The following is a 23,621-nucleotide window of genomic DNA, read 5'->3' as shown; positions in this document are numbered from 1 at the left end:
ATAAATAAATAAATAATCTTTAAAAAAAAAAAAAAAAAAAAAAAAAAAAAAACCAAAACAGGAACACAATTTGTGTTCAAAAACACACACACCCAATGCTCTCATCTCATAGACATAGAAACTATGCTCCAGAGATGTCTTGTTCAAGGTCAGAGGGATGGTTTGAAATTCACAAACTGCATTTAATCCTGAAGGTAAGGCTCTTGGATTCCAGATGATAACATCATATCGTAATTCATTCAAGGGGAAATCAGACCTAAAGCGGGGGCGAAGAAAAACGAGGCAGTTTCCAGTCTCTCCCTGCTGGGTCAGCCACTTTAATCAGATTTGCCTCCTTGTTCTTCAGGCCCATGACTGTCCTCTGTCAGGTGTCACAAAAAAGACTGTCTCCTTAGCCAAACTCTGTACAGGTTCCTCTGAGCCCTGTTTGGGACATGGTCCCTTCCTTTTGTTTGGCGAGCCCAGCCCACTGCAGTAAAGAATCCTGCTAAGTCAATTTAGTAAGAATCGCCTACCTTTGATAGCTGGTCACCCTTGACATCTGAGCAAGTTCTTCACTCCCACCTTTTTTTTTTTTTTTTAAGATTTTATTTATTTATTTGACAGACAGAGAAAGATCACAAGTAGGCAGAGAGGCAGGCAGAGAGAGTGGGGAAGCAAGCTCCCTGCTGAGCAGAAAGCCAGACGTGGGCTTGATCCCAGGACCCTGAGATCATGACCTGAGCCGAAGGCAGAAGCTTAACTCACTGAGCCACCCAGGCGCCCCACTCCTACCTTTGACACATAAGTCCTTGACGTGCCTTCAGCAAGAATCCTGTTAACTCCGTTTAGCAAGAATCCCACTACCTTTGAGGTCTGCTCTTTGTGATTGTGCATCCACCAATCCCCCTAGCTGGCTTGTTGTTTATAAATCTCCCCTGTCTTCAGAGCCAAGTCCAATTTCTCTCTCCTACTGCAATAGTCTTGACACCTGAATAAAGTCATCCGTACCATTTTAACGAGTGTCAATCAGTAATTTTTCTTTAATAGGCATCATCTGTCTTGAGAGTCTTCCAGGAGCCCAGCCTGGAGTGAGCCCCATTCTGCCAAGATCCCACAGCACCCTCGGCCCCTCTCCTGCTACTTTCCCATATGTCACTCTTCATGCACCTGTCTTCTTCAGGGTTGAGGGAGGTGGATTCCATGAGCTCCAGGACTGTGTCTAATTCATCTTTGAATTTTCACCACCTGGCACCATTGGTAAACCCTAGTAACTGTTTTTTAAAAATGAACCAATCAATCTCTTGAACAACGATTTTCCAAGGTGTCTAGTGATGCCTGCTAAGCTGTCAGAGCTCCACAAAGATTTGGAGAGAAGCTGAGAGTCTTAAGGGTATGAAGAGACCATCTTACTTGTGTGGACCAGCAGCCTCAGCACCACATGGGATTTTGTTAGAAATGCCGAATTTCAGGCCATGAGTACTCAATCAGCTTTTAATGAGATCCTCACAAAGGATTCCCAAGCACATTATAGTTGGAGAAGCACTAGTTGTACGCCAAAGAAGAGATATACCCCGCTTTTGCCTAGGCTTATTCTCACTACTAGGGTCCTTTGAATAACAAAGATTCTATAATGTATTGGCTGAATCCCTAGGAAACAGTGCAGACATTTGGAAACATCATGAGCTTTGGAGCATATAGATCTAGGTTCGATTGTCATGGCTCTTATTTAACCTCTCTGAGCTTCTGTTTCCTTACCTTTAAAATAGAGATAGTACTGCATTATACCTTCTGTTGCTGAATAAATAATTCAAATTGTGTATTAATCAGCAAATGTCTGTTCATTCCCCTCCTTCCCAGCTCCGACTGATTCTTGCTTGCATCATTCAGAATGGTTCGTGACACCCGAGCAGCAGTATAAGAGGACCTAGACTCTTAGGGAGGGAGACTATGAAGTCTAGATTTTCTACAGTGGGTTTGGGAATGCTGCAGGAGACCAGCAGACAGACTTCTGTCCGCTGATTCGCCCCATGCTCCTTGTCCGTGTACTCCATATTCATTTCACCTCCATATACACAAACTGTGGAGTCAGAAAAATAGTGTTTGGTTGGTGGTCCCATCAAAGATTTCATCCCACTGAGCCTCAGTTTCCCTATTTATGAAAATAATAATCCCCCCTCCCGTGGGATTCCTGTAGACACCAGGAGCAAAGAATTAGCACGCCAGCACTTAGGTGCTGCACCAAGGTAGCTCTGAGCAATAGCGGAATGTTCAAAGTGGACCCATTGGAAGTCATGATTAACTAGGGAGTCTTCCATCAGTCTTTTCTGCTGGATGAGACATAGATTTTTCTATTCTAATAACTCGGAGTCGATGAAAAGCCCAAGCTCATAGTTGCCATTGTTGAGGCACATACACCAGGCATGCTGGACGGTTGGGAATCGGAGTGTGACTAGCTTGCTGTGATATAGTAACCAAGGACCAGCAGGAAAACAGGCATTTCTGCGTGGGGTTTTTTGTTTTGAGGCCAGATTACCAAGCCAGTGTACACAAAGAAGGCTCATTGTCTTTCCACATCATTTCCACTGTTGCTATCAGCGGGTGAGACCATTTTTCTCTCACTTACTTAGAAGACATTTCTGATCTTCTAAAGGTCTGAATATTAGATGCTGATTTTAATATTCATGGAGAAGAAAACCAAGTTGCTCAGTTCTACCTAAGTATTAAATAATCTTTGGGGAGGTTGGAAATATTAATGAGCTGGTTAATGTGGGTCCATACATAATGAAGGTTAGAATTCCTGCATTGTTGTTTTATCTTTTTCCCTTGTAGCTCTGAGAAACTGAACTAAAAATGTCCATGTTTATATCCACACATAATACACATTCATCCTAACACAAAGCAGCTCAGCTAATGCATGTATCTTAAAAGTCGCTACTAGAGGGGCGCCTGGGTGGCTCAGTAGGTTAAAGCCTCTGCCTTCAGCTCAGGTCATGATCCCAGGGTCCTGGGATCGAGCCCCGCATTGGGCTGTCTGCTTGGCGGGGAGCCTGCCTCCCCCTCTCTCTGTGCCTGCCTCTCTGCCTACTTGTGATTTCTGTCAAATAAGTAAATAAAGTCTTTTAAAAAAAAAGTTGCCACTAGACTTTCAAGTAAGTAGAAAGTCATCACTTTCATTGTCTGGTGTTAAGACAACTAAGTGGGGTTAGTGCTGTGCCCCATGATAGTAGGTGCTGCCTGTTGTAGGGTCCCACCTGTTGGATCATCCCACCAATGCACGTGCATCCACACTGATGGTGATCCTTCCGAGGACTGGTTTCTTGAACTCTGTCATAGGATTTTATGTTACATGATATGCTATTTAGAAAGTCACAATACATATATGCTTATTTTATGAATTGCCTTATGTGCGTATACCTATTTCTCACTCAAAACAACAAACTAGCAAAATGACTATCACTGCTTTTCAAAAATGTCATTGTCATAAAGTGTAAAGAACCAAGGCAGTGTTCCTCATTAGAGACTGTAGGCAACTCTGCAATGTGTCTTAGACTGGACTGGACCCTGGCATCAGGGGTGGGATGGCCCAACCAGGGGTGGTTCCTGTTATTTATAAATTAGTAGAGTAGTTGGCAAACTTTGAAGGTAGGCTGTGTATTAGATGATCGTATTGTAGCAAAAATTTCTTGAATTTTCACCACTGCATCGTGGTTATGCGAGAATGTCCTTTTAAAACAAAAAAATACACGCTTTTGTATTCAGACTTAAAGGGACATGGTATCTACAATCCACTCTTAAAGGTTCCAGAAAAAATATTATAGACAGAGAGATATAAGGCATAGATGGCTGAGTGTTAACTATCAGTGAATCTAAATGGAGAATGTATAGAACTTCATTGTATTACTCTCACAACTCTTCTGTATGCAAGTTTAAAAATAAAAATAAACCAGGGGTGCCTGGGTGGAGCAGTTGGTTGAGCATCCAATGGTTTCAGCTCAGGTTGTGATCTCAGGGTCGTGGGATCAAGCTCTGCGTCAGGATCCCCACTCAGTGTGGAGTCTGCTTGAGTCCCCTCTCCCCCTCCCACTCATGCTGTCTCTCAAATTAAAAAATCTTAAAAAAAAAAAAACTCAAAGTGTCTACATGAATGTAATAAAATGAAACCTCTCATAGCATTATGTGTACTTCTCAGCTCTCCAGGTAACTGGACATGAAAGCTGCCTGTGCCTGGTTCACTGCTGTTTGCACAGTGCCCATCACAGAGCAGATGCTCAATACGTGTTAGTGGAACGCAGAAAGAAGTAACAGGGAGTACGATGACATTATTCTGCCCCCACTGCAGCCCTTTCTTTCTTCCTTTAGAATCTCAGCAGCGTGACCTACCCAGGAATCTGCTGAAGAGTTTTGCTCTGGGCAAGTCCTGTCAATCATTCCTTGACATCGTCGCAGCCTCATTGGTTTCAAATCTCGGAAACACTTTCCCCAAACTGACCCCCCCTTTCATTCCAGAAAATACTGTCTCTCAAGATGATCTGAAGGTGTTGGAACAAACCAAGGACCAACTCTGTCAAATAGTCACGTTTGTGATTCCCCCATTATCTTTTGGGTATCATCAATCATTCCTTGACATTGGCTAAGAACATTTTTGTTAAATAAATGAAGACAGAAACCATGGTATCTCTGATGTTAGATTCTATGGGTCTGAAATTTCTTAGAACACATGTAGAAGATAACTCACGTTTCATTATGTTTAGGGGCATTAAAATGGAAAATAAACAGGATTAAAAAAGCAAGGGGAAAAAAATAAGTGTATTCCCACGAACTACATGACCATGTGGCCACATAAGCCTGCAGCCAAGCTGACTTCAGTGTCGTATGGGGAGACACCAGCACAGAGTGGAAAGACATGGGTTTTTGAAGTGAGCCAGATTTTGGCTTAAATTTCAGCACCTCCATGAACAACCTGTGTGATTTGGCAACTTACATAATTTCTCTGTGTGCCGGTTCCATTAGCTAAAGAACAGGGATAGTAATACCTTCCTTATATTATTATGCTCTGGTGAAGGCTCATCATTCCCAACTACCATAGACATCTTTGTTCAGTGAATGGGCAGCTCTTATTGTCTTCCCTAAGAGGGTGCAGGAGCCGTGTCTGAGGGGATTTTAATCACGTTTCTTCCACTAAATACAGAGCTCCCGAAAGGTCTGGTGACCACAAATGAAGCCTTAACTCAAAGACAGTAGAGTCTTTGAAAGGGACAGAATTAAAGTAGGATCTGTCCTTTCATGATGGGGTACAAAGAAGCTATTAGTCAACTCAGCAAATTTGTGCTCTGTAAATCAGCTCAACACATTCAGAGAGACCACTCTGAAGCAGCAAGCAGCTGAGTTCAGGTCTGAGGGGGAGCTTATAACCTAGTGTTCTCTACCTGTGCCATGTAGGCTGGGAGAAGCCTTCAGGGAGTCGATGACTGCTCCCTAGAGTTGATCTCAGCCATCCAAGTAGGATTATCGACTGCCAGGTCTATTTCAAATGAATTTTCAAGAAGTCCATGGGCGTAGCAAGATCTGGAGCATCTAGGAGAGGTTTCTGTCTGGGCGGTGTTACTGGATGAATGTGGAAGGAGGAAGACTAGAAATCTAATACTCTCCCTATATAGGTTCAAATCCTCTCCTCTGCCAGTATTTCGTATGTTTCTTTCTTATCAGGGGAGGGAGCAGCATTGCAGGTTACCTGGTTTGGCATCCATCCAAGTAGGCATGGGTTTGAACTCCGGGTCTGCCATAGAGTGATGATGTGAATTTCAGGGAGTTAATTTCCCAGAGCTCCCCGGGGTTCCTCATCTATAAGCAGTATAGCAAAAAAAACTTTGCAGTTTTGCTGCAAGGATTCAATGAGCTAATGCATGCAACAGGCCCTTTTACATAGTGGTTACTCAGTGAATCTTCGCTCTCCCAGACACTGAGTATTAGGGGGGCTACATGAGAGAAAGCTTTCTGTCCTCCCAGCTGAAAGCCAAGATTGTATTGGCTTATGGAAGCATGAAAACACCAGCATGATCCATTTATAAGCTTGGTTTGTCCTGGAACTCTGAGACTAAGGAATCACCAGGCATAGTAACTGCCTCTGCCCAGAGGGCTACAGCCCATGAACTGGGGCTGGCAGTGACCTGCTGCTCCCAGTGTAAGTTCTGGGAACTCATTCCATGGGCTGTGCAGACCTCAGCCTTCCCTGGGTTGGCAGCCTCTATGTTGAACTTGGGCATTAGCCAGCATCTGAGCTCTAGCCTTCAGTGACACCGGCTTGTCAGGCACCTGTCTTTGGGGGAAATAGGACTTTCTCCTGTTGGTGTGGAGAGTCAGCTTCTGGCTTTAATCAGTTCAGGGTAGGGATGCTTGGGTGGCTCAAGTCAGTTAAGCATCTGCCTTAGGCTCAGGTCATGGTCCCAGGGTCCTGGGATTGAGTCCCACATCTGGCTCCTTGCTCAGCAGGGAACCTGCTTCTCCCACTGCCTGCCACTCTCTCTGCTTATACTTTCACGCACACGGTTTCTCTCTCTCTCTAGCAAATAAACAAACACAATGTAAAAAAATAAAAATAATTAAAAAAATAAATTCAGGGTACATGAAGCTACATCGTCCTCCAATGTATACCTGTTGTCTCAAAGTACTTGGCACCTGCTCATATTCTCGGAGGAGACCCAATCTGTATGGTAAGTTATATGGTCACAACTCTACAAATAGGCAACTGAAAGCAAGGTGGCTGGACGGCATTCAGGGGCTGTAAAACATGTGAAAAATAAAAGGCTTTAGGGAATTAAAAATTGATTTTTAAACATCAAGGAACCAATATTTCTAGTACATTTCCACTCGGCTCAAGTAGCTGGTAGGGACTCATTACAAGTTACATCTAACAATGGTTTTCTCTAGAAAAGATGATTTTTGGAGTGAGTGAAAGTGTGTGTATCTCTGTGTGTGTACTATAGGGAAGAGAAAAAGGAATTGATATACTGATGTTTAACAACCAGCTCTTGGGGTAGTGAGGGTGCCCTGATTTGTGGTTTTCTGATGGCCACGGTGTAAATACTACCATCATGGCCAATTTCAACATACAATGTGAGGCACAGAACACAACAGTAGGAAGGAGATGCACATGGTAGGTTCCTGCAAACTGGCGGGAGCAGGCTCTCACACACCCATGGAGAAAGGGGACTTAACATATACTGTGAATACTTCTTGATGTTTTACTTTATACAGTATTTGTGTATTAATTTTGTGATGTGCACACCACACATATGCTATATGTATATGTAATATATGTAGGACATATATATGCATACATGCATACATATAGACACACACAGAAACTTATCTGCTTCTGTGTGAAGATTAGTCCAAGTAATTGTCTTCCTAAATTTTTTTTTTAAAATAAATCTAAGGGAATTCTCCACTTGAGCATGTAACACATGAGAGGGTCTCGGAAGTCAGAGCGCTGTGGGGTGTCACGTGATCACTGGGAAACGGGGTTGGGCGCTCGCTTTGCTACTGATTACCAGGATTTACCTTGCTAGCATCTGGGATAGAAGACATCTGGCTTCGGGGCTGAGACAGAAGCTGGACAGCGACTCTGAACGTGTTTTCAGGGTGAGAGTGTAAAGCGAGATCTAACCTCAGAAGAGGAAAAAACAACGTTAAGGTTCAAGGGATGGGAAAAATAAATGCGAGAAGCGTTAAGTGTGAGGTTGTCGTTTATGGGTCTTGCTGTCTACACTGGCATGTGTCTCGGCAGCTTCTTACAAGAGTGGGAGGGCACGGGGAAGAAACAGTCCGGACTTTCGTTTATTGAATGCAGCGTTCGTTCGCTGGTCACATTGCAACTCAATACAAACAGCCCAGCCAGGAGTAGGGCGTGGACTCTTGTTCTCATCAATGTAAACACAACATTAATATTGAAGATTCAAGAAAATGGGTAAAAAGTCCAGTGTCTCCTCAATCCGTGTAATGGTAAAGGTGCTTGCCTACCCTCTGGACAGGTCCCAGAGGGAGCCCCAGGCCATGACCTCGTCCCAGCCGCAGGGAATTAGCATGAACACAGAGGAACCCAGCACAGTCTTCCTGAGGGTCTCCAGATGGACATATGGATCTTCAGAACTGGGCTTGTGTGAACTACTGCAGTTCTAAAGGCCTGAGAGGTCTGTACCTGCCGTGTACTCTGGAACAATCCGTTCTGAGCCCTTTCCCCATGAACCAGTCACGGCCAATAGCAAATGTGACGGTCTTCGTATTTCCACAGTCTCCGTCTGAGCCCCTGGATTCTGGAGAGCAGGGGATTCAAGGTCATGGGGGCCTCAGTGATAATCCTGAAGAAGGCTGCCCATCTTAAATAGTGACTGAAGACTCTAGTACTCCTTGTGGGGCCACTGCTGACAGGGGTATGTTGGATGAAGCAGCCGATTCTCCTTCGGAGCCTTAAAAGATCAGGTTTTCTATTTTGGATTCCCAGACCAAAAACAAACAAACAACCCCCATCAAACAAAAACAAATCAAAGCAAAACAAGAGTGTCCTTGAGGATAAAGAACCAACCGACCACCCCCCCACCCGCCCCACCTCCAGGTCCCACCCAGTATAACGTCCCCATTGGGTTTTTCCAAATGGTTGGTTCAGATCATTGGTTTGCCTCCCACCTTGGGAATGTGGCTAGATTGCAGGACAAAAAAAGAAAGTTTCCTCTGAACGAAGAGACAGTTTTGCTTTTATTTCCCAGGATGGCTAACCCCCAGCACCCTGACTTTCCTTTCTTAAAAAGCAATGAAAACGTCCTAAAGACCTGCTTGGTTTTGTGGCTTTGTGGTCGGATAACATCCCTTTGCTCCTCTCACTCCTCTGTGTCCCATTCTTGAAGAGACTGTGTCAACGAGCTGTTCTTCCACGTTCTGGGAATGCCAGATTGTGGAGCAGAGAGGCGCTGGCTGGATCCTTGTCCCAGATCTCTGTAGTATGGGCAGCTTTGTTGGGCCAAAGAGACAAATAAAAACAAACCAAAAAAAGCACTGCTCAATTCTGAGTTTGAAGGCTGGGCCCCAAACAGCGAGTGGTGTTCCCCCTGCAGAATAGGTCTCTCTCCCTAGTGGTGGGCTTCCTGGTGCTAGCTGTTGTTCTCAGCCGTGAGATATTTGAGGGCGGCAAAGCCGTAGCGGCGAGACATGTCCTGCTGGAACTCCTCCTTCAGGGTTTTGAGACAGATGCGGTATTGCTTGTTGGACCGGAACTTGGTGATGTCGAAGCTGGGGGCGTGAGGCATGTGGATCATGTAGGCATTGGGCAGCACGATGAACTCATACTCCTAGAAGACGAGAGCAGCGTGAGCACTTGCGAGGACCCCCGGGAAGGCGTGCTGGATGTCCAGTTGCACGACCAAGTGACCAAGTGGATGAGTGAGGAGGGGAACGACATCAGCAGGGAGGGGGTCATGGAGACAGAGCCATGCTGGACAGGGACGGTGCAGGGCTCTTTGCATGGCTCTGGACAAGTTACCGAGCTTCTCAATACCTTAGTTTTCTCATCTATAAAGTAAACATCATAATACCTACCTTGAAAGATGACAGTCACGGATGGATAGTGCTGGGCAGAGCTCATGGCCCGTGAAAGGGTCTTGGTAAATGCAAGCAGGTGCCCATGCGGCTGCTCTAGAGTAACCTGAGCCATGAGAGAAGCTCTTGCTCAATGAAATGATGTCTGTTTCTGGGATTTCTCATAGGGCTTGATGAGATTGGACAGCCTCAACAGATTAGTACACAAGAAGGGACAAAAAAAGAATCAAGGAGAAAAAAAAAAAGATCCCAAGGGATGGAAGCTCATTAAGAACAAACCGTAAGAGACTCTTAATCATAGGAAACAAATAGGGTTGCTGGAAGGGAGGGGAGATGGGTGGGGGGATGGGGAAACTGGGGAATGGACATCAAGGAGGGCATGTGTTTGTAATGAGAACCGGGTGTTACATAAAAATGATGAATCCCTGACCTCTACCTCTGAAACCAGTAATACATTATATGTTCTTTGAATTTAAAGTTAAAAATATTTAAAAAAGAAATTAAAAAGGAAAAGAATTACTAGGGATGCCTGGGTGGCTCAGGTGGTTGAGAGTATGCCTTTTCAGCTCAGGTCATGATCCCAGGGTCCTGGGATCGGGTCCCACATGGGGCTCCTTGCTCGGCGGGGAGCCTGCTTCTCCTCTGCCTGCTGCTCCCCCTGCTTGTGTGCGCTCTCTCTGACAAATAAATAAATAAAATCTTAAAAAAAAAAAAAAGAATTACTAATGGGTATACTTGAGCAAAATAAAAACTAATTTAAGGAAAAAAAAAAAAGAACAAAGCTCTTGACTACTCATCCTTATTGTAAGCCACAGCATCACAGAGTAGCCTCCACTTGGCAGAATACAGAGAGAATCTCAGACCAAAAATAAAATGCCTCCAAATAGCCAAAATAGGTGACACAAATTTAGGACACGGAACTCCAAGGAGAACCCAGCACGCCTTCATTCAGACCCCATGTTCTCTGATTTTGGACCTAAGGTCTGATAAGCTTTGGTCGTCTTGTGCCCCAGCCCAAAGCAGATCAGAAGAAACTCTGAAAGGGAAAATCAGACTGGGGAAAGGTAGCTGGTCCAGATGGAGGGGCACTGACACAGCAAGAAAGGACCCTTGATGGTGAGGAGCCACACGAACAACCCTGAAAAGAAAATACAAGAGCCCCCAGAGCTGAGCTGTTTGGGACTTGCCTCTGGGGACAAAGAACCTGACTCATCCCATTAGCCCTACAGGTGTGGCCGGATGACCTGTCAGGTGTGTACTCATGATTTCTGGAAATCACTGGAAAGGGTCAAGTTATGTTTGGCTATGCCACCAGCAAAGAAAGAAAAATAATCAAGAAATTTGCAGGAGTTCTGTCAAAATTGCATAAAATAAATAAAGCCCGCATCTCGGGGCTGGAAAAATTCACTTTATTTGAACCAGTTCAACCTCAACACACTGCTGGACACAAGAATATGACATTTCTTTTCCTTCAAACAGAAGCTGGGGTAGACTGAATGTTTCTGTCTGTGAGCAGCACTGTACTCCCTCCAAGTATTATTGAAAAAATAAACATTAAAAGTCATGCTTCTGTTCTTAAAAATGGACACTATTCTATAACCTTTTGTCTACACTGGTGGTTTGCAACCCTAGATGCTTATTAAAATCACTTGGGACTGCGTGCTTGGGTGGCTCAGGCGGTTAAGTGTCTTGCTTTGGGTCAGGTCATGATTCCAGGGTCCTGGGTTCGAGTCCTGCATAGGGCTCCTTTTTGTTTTTTTTAATTTATTTTTATTTCTTTTCAGAGTAACAGTATTCATTGTTTTTAGGGCACCTTGCTCAGTGGGGGGTCTACTTCTCCTCTGCCCTTCACCCCCACTTGTGCTCTCTCTCTCAAAAATAAATACATAAAATCTTTAAAAAATATCACTTGGGACTGCTCTCAAACATACTGGAACTGTTAGAAAGTAATCCAGGTAATTCCTAGGGCAGCCAGCACTGAGCATCTGACCTTTTTTTTTTTTTTTTTTTTTTTTAATTTGAGGTGCTTCTGTTGAGAAATATTTACACTGTGCTCCATGAGGAGAAGCTTTATAGAACAGCACAAAAACAGAACAAAGGTGGGGTTGAGAGCCCCAGGCATCCTTCTCCTAATGTAACCAGAGTATCTTGTTTTGCTTTTGTTTATTTAACACTGGGGGTGATGAGCAGCAGCATGTCCAGCTTGCTGCATGTTTTTATAAATAAAGTTTTATTGGAACATGGTCACACCCATGTGTAGATACTGTCTATAGGTGAACTACAATTGCAGAGTTGAGTAGTTGAAAAAGGAGACCTGTCAGCCCCATGGAGACCCCAAACCTATCTGGTCCTTTGCAGAGAAAGCTTGCAGACACTTGGTATAACCTGTTAGAATTCTGCTGATTTTGTTTGAAGCAGGTGTTTAGTGAGTATTAGTTGAATGAATGAAAGTGTTTCACAATGAAATACAGCCTGAAAATCATCACTTTAGTTATAGGGTAGGATAATGAGCTATGTCCCAGCCACATGCCTTCTTGTGTCCCTTATATGGAACTCAGAGAAACTTTGTGCCAGCTATACGGCTCAAAGGTCAAATGATCAAGTGATGATTCTTTTTGTCCTCATTATCGAACTGGGTGAGGACAGGGAGTGAAATGTTTTGTCACAAGACCCTCACACTTGCCCGGGTCCTCGCCGGGAATCCAACTCTCACTCAACAGTAGAGAAAGAGGAATGGTTTGGGAATCCGTGGTCGTGAGACTTAGCACTGCCACGTTCCCACTTCCGGTCCCTGACCACATCTTGTTCCCTCTCAGCGCTCTGTTCTCTGACTTCCAAGGACCCCTTTTGGCCCTGAAGTCTACACTTTCTACCCCCGTAGCACCAGCTCCACGACATTCCATCCACTCACCTGTGCGTCCAGTTCCATGATATGAGCCACCTTGTTCCAGCCAAAGCCCACAAACCTCCGGTCATACTCAGGGCAGTCCCTTCTCACGACAACATACGGCTCGAAATCTGCCTCCCACTCAACACGGTAAGGCGTGGTGGCAGTCCGCCACTTGGCGAAGTTTGTGGGAGCGTGGCCTTTTGTCCAGACGTGGTACCTAGGTCACAGGGAGAAAAGCCATTGGGTGAAAGGAAGGAAACTCAGCCTCCCCAACTCTGCAGGTTGGGAGGAAGAAAAGGTATTTGCAGATATAGTCATTGTGGGTTGTACTGTGTCTCCCTGAAAGAGAGGTTCAAGTCCTAACCCCTAGGACTTATGAATGTGACCTATTTGGAAAGAGGGTCTTTGCAGATGTATCAAGATGAGGTCATAGTGGATTAGGGTGGGCTCTCATCCAACCACTGTTGTCTTTATAAGAAAAATGAAACGGGGGCGCCTGGGTGGCTCAGTGGGTTAAAGCCTCTGCCTTCGGCTCGGGTCATGGTCCCGGGGTCCTGGGATCGAGCCCCACATCAGGCTCTCTGCTCAGCAGGGGGTCTGCTTCCCCCTCACTCTCTGCCTACTTGTGATCTCTGTCTGTCAAATAAATAAACAAAATCTTAAAAAAAAAAAAAAAAAAAGAAAAAGAAGGAGGAAATGTGGATATTGAGACACACACCGGGATGTGATGCCATGGGAAGGTGGAGGCAGAGATTGAAGTGCCGTACCCACAAGCCAAGGAACGCCAGGGATGGTCAGCCTCCACCAGAAGCTGAGAGAGGCAAGGAAGGGTTCTCCCTGAGCCTCTGGAGGACGAATGAACCTGCCAACACCTTGATTTTGGATTTCTGGTTCCCCACCTACGAAATAATACATTTCCATTGTGCGGAGCGACCCAGTTTGTAGTAGCTTGTTTTGGCAGTCCTGGGAAACTAATCCCATCCGTTATCTACATCCTTCATAACAAGGAAACTCTCACAATGAAAGGGTAAGTGAACTCCTGGAGGGCTCTGTATCGTCTCTAGGGACCTCACTGCCTGTCAGTCTGTGCCAGAGAACACGGTGACCCAGCCCTTGAAGCACATTCTCCCCCTTGAGGCAAGACCTGTGGCTGCACCACTCCCATGGGTAGGTCACATCATGTGGCAAAAGGGACCCTTGTAGATGTAACTAAGGTTCCTAATCAGTTGACCTTGGGTTAAATAAAGGGGAATTATTGGGGGTGGGGAGTGGCTGGCCCTGGCCGAATCCTGAGAACTTTTAGATCTGGGTTTGCAAGAGAGCAAAGATCCACGTGTGAGCTGCCTGTGGGGCCACGTGGCAAGGAGCCATCAGGGAAATGGTGACCACAGTCCTCCACGTGCAAGGGAAGGAAATCAGGGAGCCTAGAGGAGCATAGCGCGCTCTGGAGGAGAATTGGAACTTTGCCCCCAACTTGATTTCAGTCCAGTGAGGCCCTGAGTGCAAATCCAACCATCCTGTGCCCAGATCTCTGACCCTTACGGACCGTGAGATAATAAATTTGTATTGTGTCAAGCTTCTAAATTTGTGGCAGTTCATTATAGAGCAACAGAAAATAAATACAGACGTATAACAACATTCATAGTAAGCTAACATTATGAAGCACTTGCTATAAGGATTATATTGTAAATATGGTATCTATAGCTTAAAATGCCTTTTTTTTTATTTGACAGACAGAGATCACAATTAGGCAGAGAGGGAGAGAGAGAGAGGAGGAAGCAGGCTCCCCGCTAAGCAGAGAGCCCGATGTGGGACTCGATCCCAGGACCCTGGGATCATGACCTGAGCGAAAGGCAGAGGCTTTAACCCACTGAGCCACCCAGGCACCCCTATAGCTTAAAATTCTTAAAACTTACTCAGTCAGTATCAAGTTACAAACAACAGGCTGGAGCTGGGATTCAAACCCAGATAGTCTTGCTCAAGAGCCAGGACCCTGGATCTCCATGCTGGGTGATCTCTCCTCTGTGTCCCCAGCACCCACACTCTCTGGCCTCTCCAGAGCAGAGAGTCAGTGATCGGAAACAAAGCTGAATAGATTAATGAACAAGTATTCTCAAAACCTGATGGGTACCTACAACCGAGGGCAGGGAGTGGGGCAGGAATCGGCCTCTGGAAGCTACAAAGGGGTGGGAGGAGCCTGGGAGCCACAAGAAACAGGAGACCTGGTCCAAGAGCAAGGGGTTGGGGGAATAGAACATTGTAGACAAAGGGAATAGGAAAGGTGGGACCCCAACAACATAGGGAGCTTCAGGGAGAAAGGAGCTCACAGTTCGGGGTGCCACCTCCACTCACGCAGGTTCTAAAGCACATGAGGGTTAAGTGAGAGCCCGTGGGCAGTATGACAGGTGGAATCTTCTGGTAGGTGACGTGGCCACTTGCTTACTCTGTGCCCTCACCCCCGAGGCTGGACCTTCCCGGGACCCTCGCGAACTGCCCACTGGCCAACCTGTGGCCCTTCAGTACAGTGTCACTGGGCGACACGGCCGGGCCAGCAGAGGGCAGGGACTGGAAACCCCAGCTCCACGGATTCGGCAAGTGCCACAAAACCACGATCCCACGATCGGAAAGAACATAAGAGGCTGAGTAATGCCACCTGCACGGAGTGTGGAAAGGAGGCATACCGCAGCAAGTCGGGATTAAGCCAAGAATCAGGCCGGGAAGGAGCTGATTTTCCGTTCGTGAACTAGCCCAACGGGCGGTCCCCACACCTGACCAGCAGCCGGGCACACGCACTGGCTCAAGCTCGCACAGCAGGGCCACCGCGCCGGGGTTCAAAACCCACCCCTGTCACTTAGAAGCGGAGGAGTGGGTCAGCAGAGCATTTAAATTAGGCTTTACTTCCCTCTTGTGTCCCTGGGGAAAAGAAGACCTATCTTGTTGAACGGCTGGGGAACTGAAATGAGGAAATGTTTATAAAGGGCTTGGCGCAGTGCTGGCATACAGGAGGCGCTCAATAAATGCTCCTTCCCTAACAGGCACTTTAACAAGGTGGCTAAAAACAATGGCTCTGGAGCCCACCGGTCGGTTGGAATTCTGTCTCTCAGCAGGTGTAGAAAATGTACCTAATTCCTCTGTTCCTTTGTTTCCTTTTCTAAGCAAAATTATTAATAAATAATAATAATCGTTCCTTTCTTTCTCTTGGTAAAACAGAATCATGCCTACGTCACGGATTTATGACGTGATGTGAATTCACAGGAGGCACCCAGAGCAGGAGCTGATATACAGTGATGCCTCTGAAAGGGAAGATATGCCCATTACTTCCTCTCGTTTGCCCTAGATACGATGTCAATTTGCAAGGGTCTTACTCTCCGTGATGTCAAGGTATCAACAGCCATTTTATTCAGAATGCAAACCTTTGGCCTTGTGTGAGACAGAGGAAGCAGAGAGGGGGAAGGGCAGCTCGGTCAGTCCCGGCCCCCTGGGTGTGGGGGGTGCAGCTTCCATGAGCTCGGTCTGAAGATGGACAGATGTGCTGCACAGCTGGTCAGCACAGAAGAGGGTGATGTTACAGTTCACCTGCCACGAGAGCACGCGGCCGCCTGACTCCGCCCCCCAAAACCCACCGTCAGTGCAGGGGATTCACTTGTTCTGACACCATCGACACCAGGTAGCCTCCAAACAACAGAGACAAAAGAGGTTTCCTGGATGTGGCATGTGAGGTGCCACTCTGGAGAGATCTGGGGCACCCTGCTTTGAGCAGTGGTTCTCAGACTTGAGCTGAATTTCAGAATCACCTCGGAGACTACTGTTTAACCCACCACTGGGCCCCACCCCCAGAGTTTCTGGTCCAGGCCATCAGGAACGGGGCTTGAGACTTGAGAATTCTATGTTCCCAGGGGACGCGGACGCTACTCATCCAGGGACCCCGCTCTTAGGACCTAGAGGACCAGCAGGGGTGGGTATGATTTCCCATTCCAGCCGCAGTGGGAGGGGGTCTCAGCTGCGAGGAGACATGGGAGCTCATCGTTTGGAGGGAAGGTGACAAAAGCAATTTCTCGGAGGGAAGGAAGGTCTGTAATTCAGCACTTGACCTTGTGAGTTGTGAGCTGTGGCCAGAGCAGGAATCCTGGAAACAGCAGGCCAAGCCCCAGCTCTCTTGCCCACACACATGGCCTTGAAATGAGTTCTCAAATCACCTGGGGAACGAGATGGAAGGAAAGAGGCCCTGGAAATCTGTCTGGTGTGAAGCCATCAGGCTATGGCGTCTGTGGGAGGCTCAGATGAAGATCTGGTCTCAGAGTCTTATTTTTCACCTGCATCTAACTCAGATTGGTAAGAACATTCAGGACTCAGTCCAATGGGATCTGAGATAAAAGCCTGGGCTCTGCAGCTCCTCAGACCTGGACTGAACGCAGGCTCTGCTGTGTACTGATGGTGTGACCTTGGGTGAGTCATTTGGCTTCTCAGAGCCTCAGTTTCTTTATCTGTAAAAGGGGGATGACAGTATCTGCCTCAGATCTGTTGTGAGGATTACATGAGCTGATGACAGTCCCTGGCACAAGTTATGTAGCCAACAAATGGTAGTTGTTATTTCTTTCCAAGAAGAAAGAAGTCTGAGTTGGGAGAGGTGATATAACCATCTCAGGTCACTTTCTAGAATTCTGGATACAGGAGGAAGGCTGGGTTTGGAGTCCTGGCTCCAGCAGGACCTTTCCACTCTTCAGTTTATCTGCTTAAAACGTGAAAAAGGATCATCTCTGAACTATTGAACAAATAACCTATCTCATAAGGTTACTTTCCCAAAATAGAGTTTGTTTGAGAAAACCTTCTAGAAACTTCTAGTAACTTAATAGTAGGGTGGAAACTGAAGTTATTATTACAACCTTTTCAGTAAAATTCGGATTGCCTGGAAATGTATGGTTTGTTTTTTTTTTTTTTACTCAAAGGCAGTGGTGGCCATTCTTTCCCTGTTCAAAGTGGTGGTTTCTCTTTAAAACAGGAGCAGAGGGGAGCACTGGCTCTCTCTTCAGACTGCTCTGTTAAGGGACTGGGAAGGACCCCCTACGTCCCGCAAGGGCACTAAATGCCACAGCCTGTTCCCGGGAGTCAGAACCCATTCACACCTGTACCGTTGTACACACTCCGTGGGCATTTTGGACAGACAGCTCCCCTGCGATGCTCCCATAGGACTGATTAGAGCATCAGGCAAATGAGGGGCTTGTTTAAAAAATCATCACTCAGGCAATGGGAAAGTCAGCTGCCCCATCTGCCGCGTCCACCCTGGAGTTGCCTTAATGCCATTCACTAGCTGGTGAAGCTGCAGGCACTCATCCTAGGCCTGAGGAGCGCGGAGTACAGACCACTCCCTCGCAGAGAGGAAAAAGGGCACAGCAACCACGGTGCTAATAGGTCGAACCCACTTCCCAGGTGAATGAAGGAGCAAGCGAACCAAAACCAGAATTCAGACAGGAGACAGGATCGGGAACCTATGCTGAGTCAAGTACAGAAAGGGTAAGGTGACTTCCCATCTGACATCTGGTCCTTCCATCTGGCTACAGGACGCCCCCCCCCCACCCATGTACGAAACAAAGCCACATGGCATGTGGGAAGAAAGAATATTCCAAACATGTAGTTGGGGACCAGTGGCACTTTTTCTGGCCTTAAGATGGTCTAAGGTAGCGAACTTCTGGGCCAGCAGCGCTGGTGTCTGATTTCCGGGGACAGGAAGGCCTCGGACGACCCCGGGGGACAGCACTGAGGTTACTCACCTGAATGTGAAAAGAGTGCCCATGTCCAGCATTGACAGCAACTCCGCTTTCGACTTGGGAAAAGACAGCCGGTAGCGCAGTGTCTCGAATGCAGGGACGATCATCGCCTTCTTGGTGTTGGCAAGGTCGAGCTGGATGACAGACTTCCTGAAAAAAGAGGACAGGCAGAGACAGGGTCCCCGTGAGGCCAGGCAGAGAGGCCTTTCCCACGTGAGGGCAGGGAGGGGGCACAGGGGGTGGAGGACAGAAAGCCCAAGTCCAACTCTCAGCTTAAAGATGGGGAAACCAAGGCTCAAGGAGGCCAAGCAGCTCGTCCAACTGAGTGGTAACTCCTGAGTAGTAACTCAGGAGTTCAGAGAAGAAAGCCTGTCTCTGAGCCAAAACGTGGAGTCTCCCTGGAGAGTGAACCAAGGACAGGCCAGATAGGAGGGGCTGGGAGACCCTCCGTCACTTTTGCAGTGTTGCTGTCAGAGCCAAGCACAGAACGGAGGTCTCCAGGGACTCACAGCCTGCAGGGTCCACTGGGCTGGCTATCCACTCCTTCTGCACCACTGGCCACACGGGAGCGTCGGACAGCAAGTTGATAACTGGATCACCAACCTGGATATTTCTAGGTCCCATTTCTTGGACTTCTCAACCCCTGAATCCCCCAGCCTGAGCCGTTAAAGTCACCAGACCTGCCCCATGCAGCCAGTACCCAACACAACAGAGCTCACACCCCACGCGAGGGAGATCTTTCTCCATGTGCTTCTTCACTCCCACCTTTGAACCTGGACTTCTGCTCTACTCCTCTGAGATCCGGCTCCTGCCCTTCTAGATTTGTCTGCCATTGTCCAGTTCTGCGGGCATCATTTTGAAAAGGAGAAAGGCTCAGGGAGGGACACAGAGCAGGAGGCTTGTAATGAACACGGACATTAAGCTTCTTACGACCTCAGGTCTCTCCTTCCTAAAATGGGGCCATGATATCCCCCCTCCTGGAGCTGTCGTGGGGGCCGACAAGGTAGCATAAATACAAATACCATTTGGCACACTTGGCACATGGCTGGCTTGCACCAACACGTGGTCACTCTTCGACCACAACATGATCCTTATTTCCTGGCTTGATTTCCCAATGATCCCTTTTGGACATGACTTTGGTACTCCATTCTGGCTTCCTGCTCAGACCACTGACTCTTGGGTCTCCGTGCCAGAGAGGGCTATTGGCTTATCATCTCCGACGGAGAGAAAGCAGTCTTCCTTAGGGTAATCAAGGCACTGGAAGGCATTTTGCAAAATACTGGAAGACTCAGCCTTCCACAGCAATATGACTTATCGCTATCGTATTACTAAAGCCACTTCACTCTGAACTTGTATGTAAGCAGGGACGAGTCCGTGAGGGCGGGGTCATGCTACCACGAAGGAAAACTGTGTCGGCCGAGGCCAGTGTGGGGCAAGAACAGAGCAGCAGTGTGAGAAGGACGAAGCAGGGTTTGGTATCCATGAATGATGAGGGCAGAGGAAGGACAGGTCTCAGAAGCCTGCCTTGGGGAAGGGGTGGCATCAGTGCCCCCTGGACAGGGCAGGGCTACGATGGACCAGAAAGTCATTTTAGAATCCTCTGACTAGCAGTTGTAATTCATTGTTTATAATTAGGCTTATGTTAACTATACACCAAACGACATATGACCCTGATGTCACTGTTTCTGGGGAGACTCAAAGGATGACACCGAGATAGAATCTGGGTGAGCTATATTTTGCCAGTTGGAGGACGAGTAGCCCGAGTCAGCCTGCTTTGGTCTGCATTCCTCTCCTGCTTCGTCTTTCTGAACAGTGACTTCCCAGTTTCCAAACCCCCAAGATTCCCTCACCCATGGCCAAGCACTCTTCTCACTCAATCCTGTATTAGACATAGGCAGAATGGGGGCTTGCCACCTTTCCTCCAGGAAAGTCGGATACCTTATCTCTTGGTTCTGGGTATCGGGGGCAGGCCACAGGGCTCTAGAGGATACCCTTGGACTCACCAGATGGCAAAGCCCCAGGAAGGAGGGAGTGGAGAAGCACCCCAAGTCCTTCCTGCCTGGTATTTACATTCTTGTCGCAAACATCTCAGGATGCTGAAAGCCCAAGATTGCATTTGCAGCTAATTATGTTAAGATAATTGGGAAAGTGTGGGAGGCTAGTGGCACTGAACCACAAAGGGATGGGCAAAGTGTGGACACACACCCACAACAGAGGTCTGTGGGTGCCCATGTGTCTTTCTCTGTCACTATTATCATCACGTTACAGTAGCCACTTCTCAGACTGCCCTGCTCAAAGGTGATTCTTTTTCTCATCATGGTCCTTGCATGTAGCAACAGCTTGGGGAACACGGCCAGGGCCATGGTCAGGGGCAGACACTTAACTCAAGCTGAGCAAATCAGTTCCTCACTCCTGGAAATCTGAACAGAGATGCCGAGACTGGAAACCAAAGGGCTGACATGCGTCAATGTCAGGCAGCACTCTAGAGGCTTCTGAACTTCGGCTGCAGAGGGGCCCAGAGCTGCCCGGGTTAATTACGGTCTCAAGTATCAGTTTCCCAAATTCTACTTTGGTGCCATAAGAAATCCCACTCAATTTCTTTTTTTTTCTTTTTTTTTTTTTTTTTTTTGCGTTGGTCCTTTGACTTCTTTTCATTTCAGTGAAGCTGCCTACTGCAGATCTCTGTTGCTTGCAACCAAACCACCCCGACTGGTATCTTGCAAGACCCACAGAACGTAGACCAAGCAAGCAGCATGCTTTAAAAAGTGCAGCCCAAGGAAGTCTTATTTCTGTCTGCAGAGAGAGCATCAGATCCTGGAGTGTCTTCTAAAATTCCCTTTAATCTCTCTAAAACACAGACTGCCACAAGGATGGATCTGTCACTAGATAGGTCCATTTCAGATTCAGTCCGAAGAGGTTTGGATATTGATATCCTGAGTGGATCTCATTATGAACTCGTTTCAGCAATAAAAATGGTTTCAGGATACTGACTTCGAGCACATCTGCTCATTGAGCTGGCAACGATATAGCTCAGGCCCTTCTGCACAGTTTCCTGTTGGTATGACCTTCCCTTGCTGGGGCTTTGCTGACCACCTAGGGATGCACAATGTACCTCCACCATTTATCTGGAAAGGGAGTCCTGCAGGAGACAGAGTGTTTCATATGCAGAATCTTCCCAGGAGACTGGCTAGACTAGGAGTCAAGAGATGTGAGTTTTCCAGCCAGCCTGGACAAGCTGAGTGACTTTGGGTCCCTTCATGCATCCTTTTAGAATGCTAAATCTAGATTAATAATGCTGAAGATTCTGGAAAGTAATCTGGTGCAGTAGCAATCAGACACATTTGGCTTCTAGTTCTGACTCTACGGCTCTTCCTAGAGAGTCACTTGAGCCATCCTGAGTCTCAGAGTCTATGATCTTGTTAAACATTTTGGTGAGTAAAAGCACATGAGCTCATGGAAGTTCTTGGTGCAATGCCCAGCACACATTAAGTACCATATATGTACGATGGTTCAGCCTGTGATGGTTGCTTTTATGGGTTAACTTGGCTAGGTCAGAGGGCCAGCTGTTTGGTCAAACACTCTTTTAAATATTGCCATGAAATATTTTGTGGCTATAATTAATGTTTACAGTTAACTCTAAATAAAGCCCTTGCCCTCAACAATTTGGGTGGGCCGCGTCTAATCAATGGAAGGATGTCAGAGCCAACTCTGAGCTTTCCTGAAAAAGAAGAGATTCTGCCTCTGGACTGTTACATCAAAATCCTGCCTGAGTTTCCAGCCTGCTAGCCTGTCTTATGGATTGTCAGTCCTCACAGTTCCTAAAAAGAACTTTCCACTTGCTGGTTCTGTTTCTCTGAAGAATCCTGGTTGCCCAAGACCCTTTCAAAAATATCCCCAACCTACTACTACATTGTGGACTGAGGAACTCTTAAGAAAAGATTTCACCTGAAGTACTTCAGACCCCCGCTGGTAAAACAGAGAGCACAACAAATACACATGACTTGGAGCCTGCTGGCCCCGGGTTAAAATCCTGCCTGCCACTCTCGTATGACCTTGGGCACAATATTCAACTTCTCTTGGTTACAGGTTCCCTGGCTATTAAAATGGAGATGATAACCCCTTATCAACCAGGGTTGCAGAAAGGATAAAGCAAAGCAGTCACTCTAGAAGAGCCTGATCCAGTGCCTGACTTAGCATAACTGATTAACAAATGACCCCTTCCCCTTTCTGGCTCAGCTTACAGGGATGGGGTGGGGGCAGCTACTGCTGGAGATGGGTGAGAGCAGAGGAGCCAAGAAAGGCAACAGACTCTTGCAACCAGAGCAGGATTTTGTTGCCAACCTGCTTATCTACGGAAACAGTGTATTAGATCTTAGTCTCCAGCCCAGCTCTCTGGATCCTTCTTCATGTCAGAAACTATTCAGACATGCTGGGCAGAGTAAGTTTGGCCCCTCCAATCTGGTGGAGGTGGAGCTGACGGGGGGTCAAATGGGGGGAGCGAGCACTGGGCAGCGTCTGTCTTCCAGCCCCCCAGGCCTCCTGCATGTCTCCCCTCCACTTACTCAAGTGCGCAAATAGTTCATAACATGTTTGGCTCCCACCTGGGAAAAGTGACAAGTAAGGGAGAGAACGTGAATGAGGATTCCGATACCAACCGAGGGGGTGGCCAGGGGCTGACTGGAGGCTCGCATGGGCTCGGCGTTATGTCAAAGACACAGCACAAAGACACAGCTGTGAGGAAGATGGGCTTCCCGGGGTTGAGAATGACCAATCCCCAAGACCAATCCTGACAGCGGGTCGTGAGGGCACACCCCACCCCCATATACACACAGTCACACCCCTCCCTCCATCTCTACCCTTTTCACCCCATCCTCTGCCCTCGAGACAGATCTCTGTCACCAAGGCAACAGCCCAGGTGCCAGACATGATGAGATTTCAGGAAAGCATCTCAGAGAAGTAAGGAACAATGGCGTGCGGCAGACCTCTTCTGACTTCAGGGGTGGGGACGAGGGCGCAGGCTGCCCTAGTTCGCCTTCTGGCGGATTACTTGTCCTCTCTCTTCTGCTTTCCGAGTCTGTGATGATGGAGGCTGGCGACAACAGCATTGATCTCACTGGGGGTCTGGGGCCAAGCAATCCCCAGGCCAGCAGAAGAGAAGCACTCCGTGCGCTCAGGCCGTGATCATGACTGCCCGTTCATCCTCTCTGGCGCCGGCTCGACCCGATCACCAAGTCCGGTGCCCACGCCGGCCAAGGTTCCACCTGTTTGTTTCCTCACTCGCTCCGCCACATGCCAGGCACTGCACGGGCACTCGGGAGACATCAGTCAATACAACAGGCAGAAATTCCTGTTCACGTGGGGCTGATATTTCCGGAAGGGAGCCAGAACAGTAAGTG

The 23,621-nt window shown here is 47.4% G+C and overlaps 1 protein-coding gene across 3 annotated transcripts in view; it reads right to left on the bottom strand.

Moving 5' to 3' along the window:
- Window positions 1-7,798: 7,798 nt before the first annotated feature.
- The window catches only part of LARGE1 (LARGE xylosyl- and glucuronyltransferase 1), a 527,449-nt gene continuing 511,626 nt past the window's right edge, over window positions 7,799-23,621 (bottom strand). For 2 of the 3 annotated variants that reach the window (XM_032346463.1, XM_032346461.1), the window contains exons 13-15: window positions 18,229-18,375; window positions 12,482-12,677; window positions 7,799-9,323 (exon numbers count right to left, since the gene is read on the bottom strand). In XM_032346463.1, the coding sequence (XP_032202354.1) occupies window positions 9,126-9,323; window positions 12,482-12,677; window positions 18,229-18,375 (541 nt within the window). In that variant the 3' untranslated portion in view covers window positions 7,799-9,125. The remainder of the gene's footprint in view (window positions 9,324-12,481; window positions 12,678-18,228; window positions 18,376-23,621) is intronic. The other variant, XM_032346462.1, reaches the window with a different exon arrangement.

The sequence above is a fragment of the Mustela erminea genome, chromosome 6 (assembly GCF_009829155.1).
Source record: "Mustela erminea isolate mMusErm1 chromosome 6, mMusErm1.Pri, whole genome shotgun sequence".
Taxonomy (NCBI): domain Eukaryota; kingdom Metazoa; phylum Chordata; class Mammalia; order Carnivora; family Mustelidae; genus Mustela; species Mustela erminea.
Note: the sequence above shows the minus strand (reverse complement) of the source record. Positions and strands in the feature narration are given on the sequence as shown.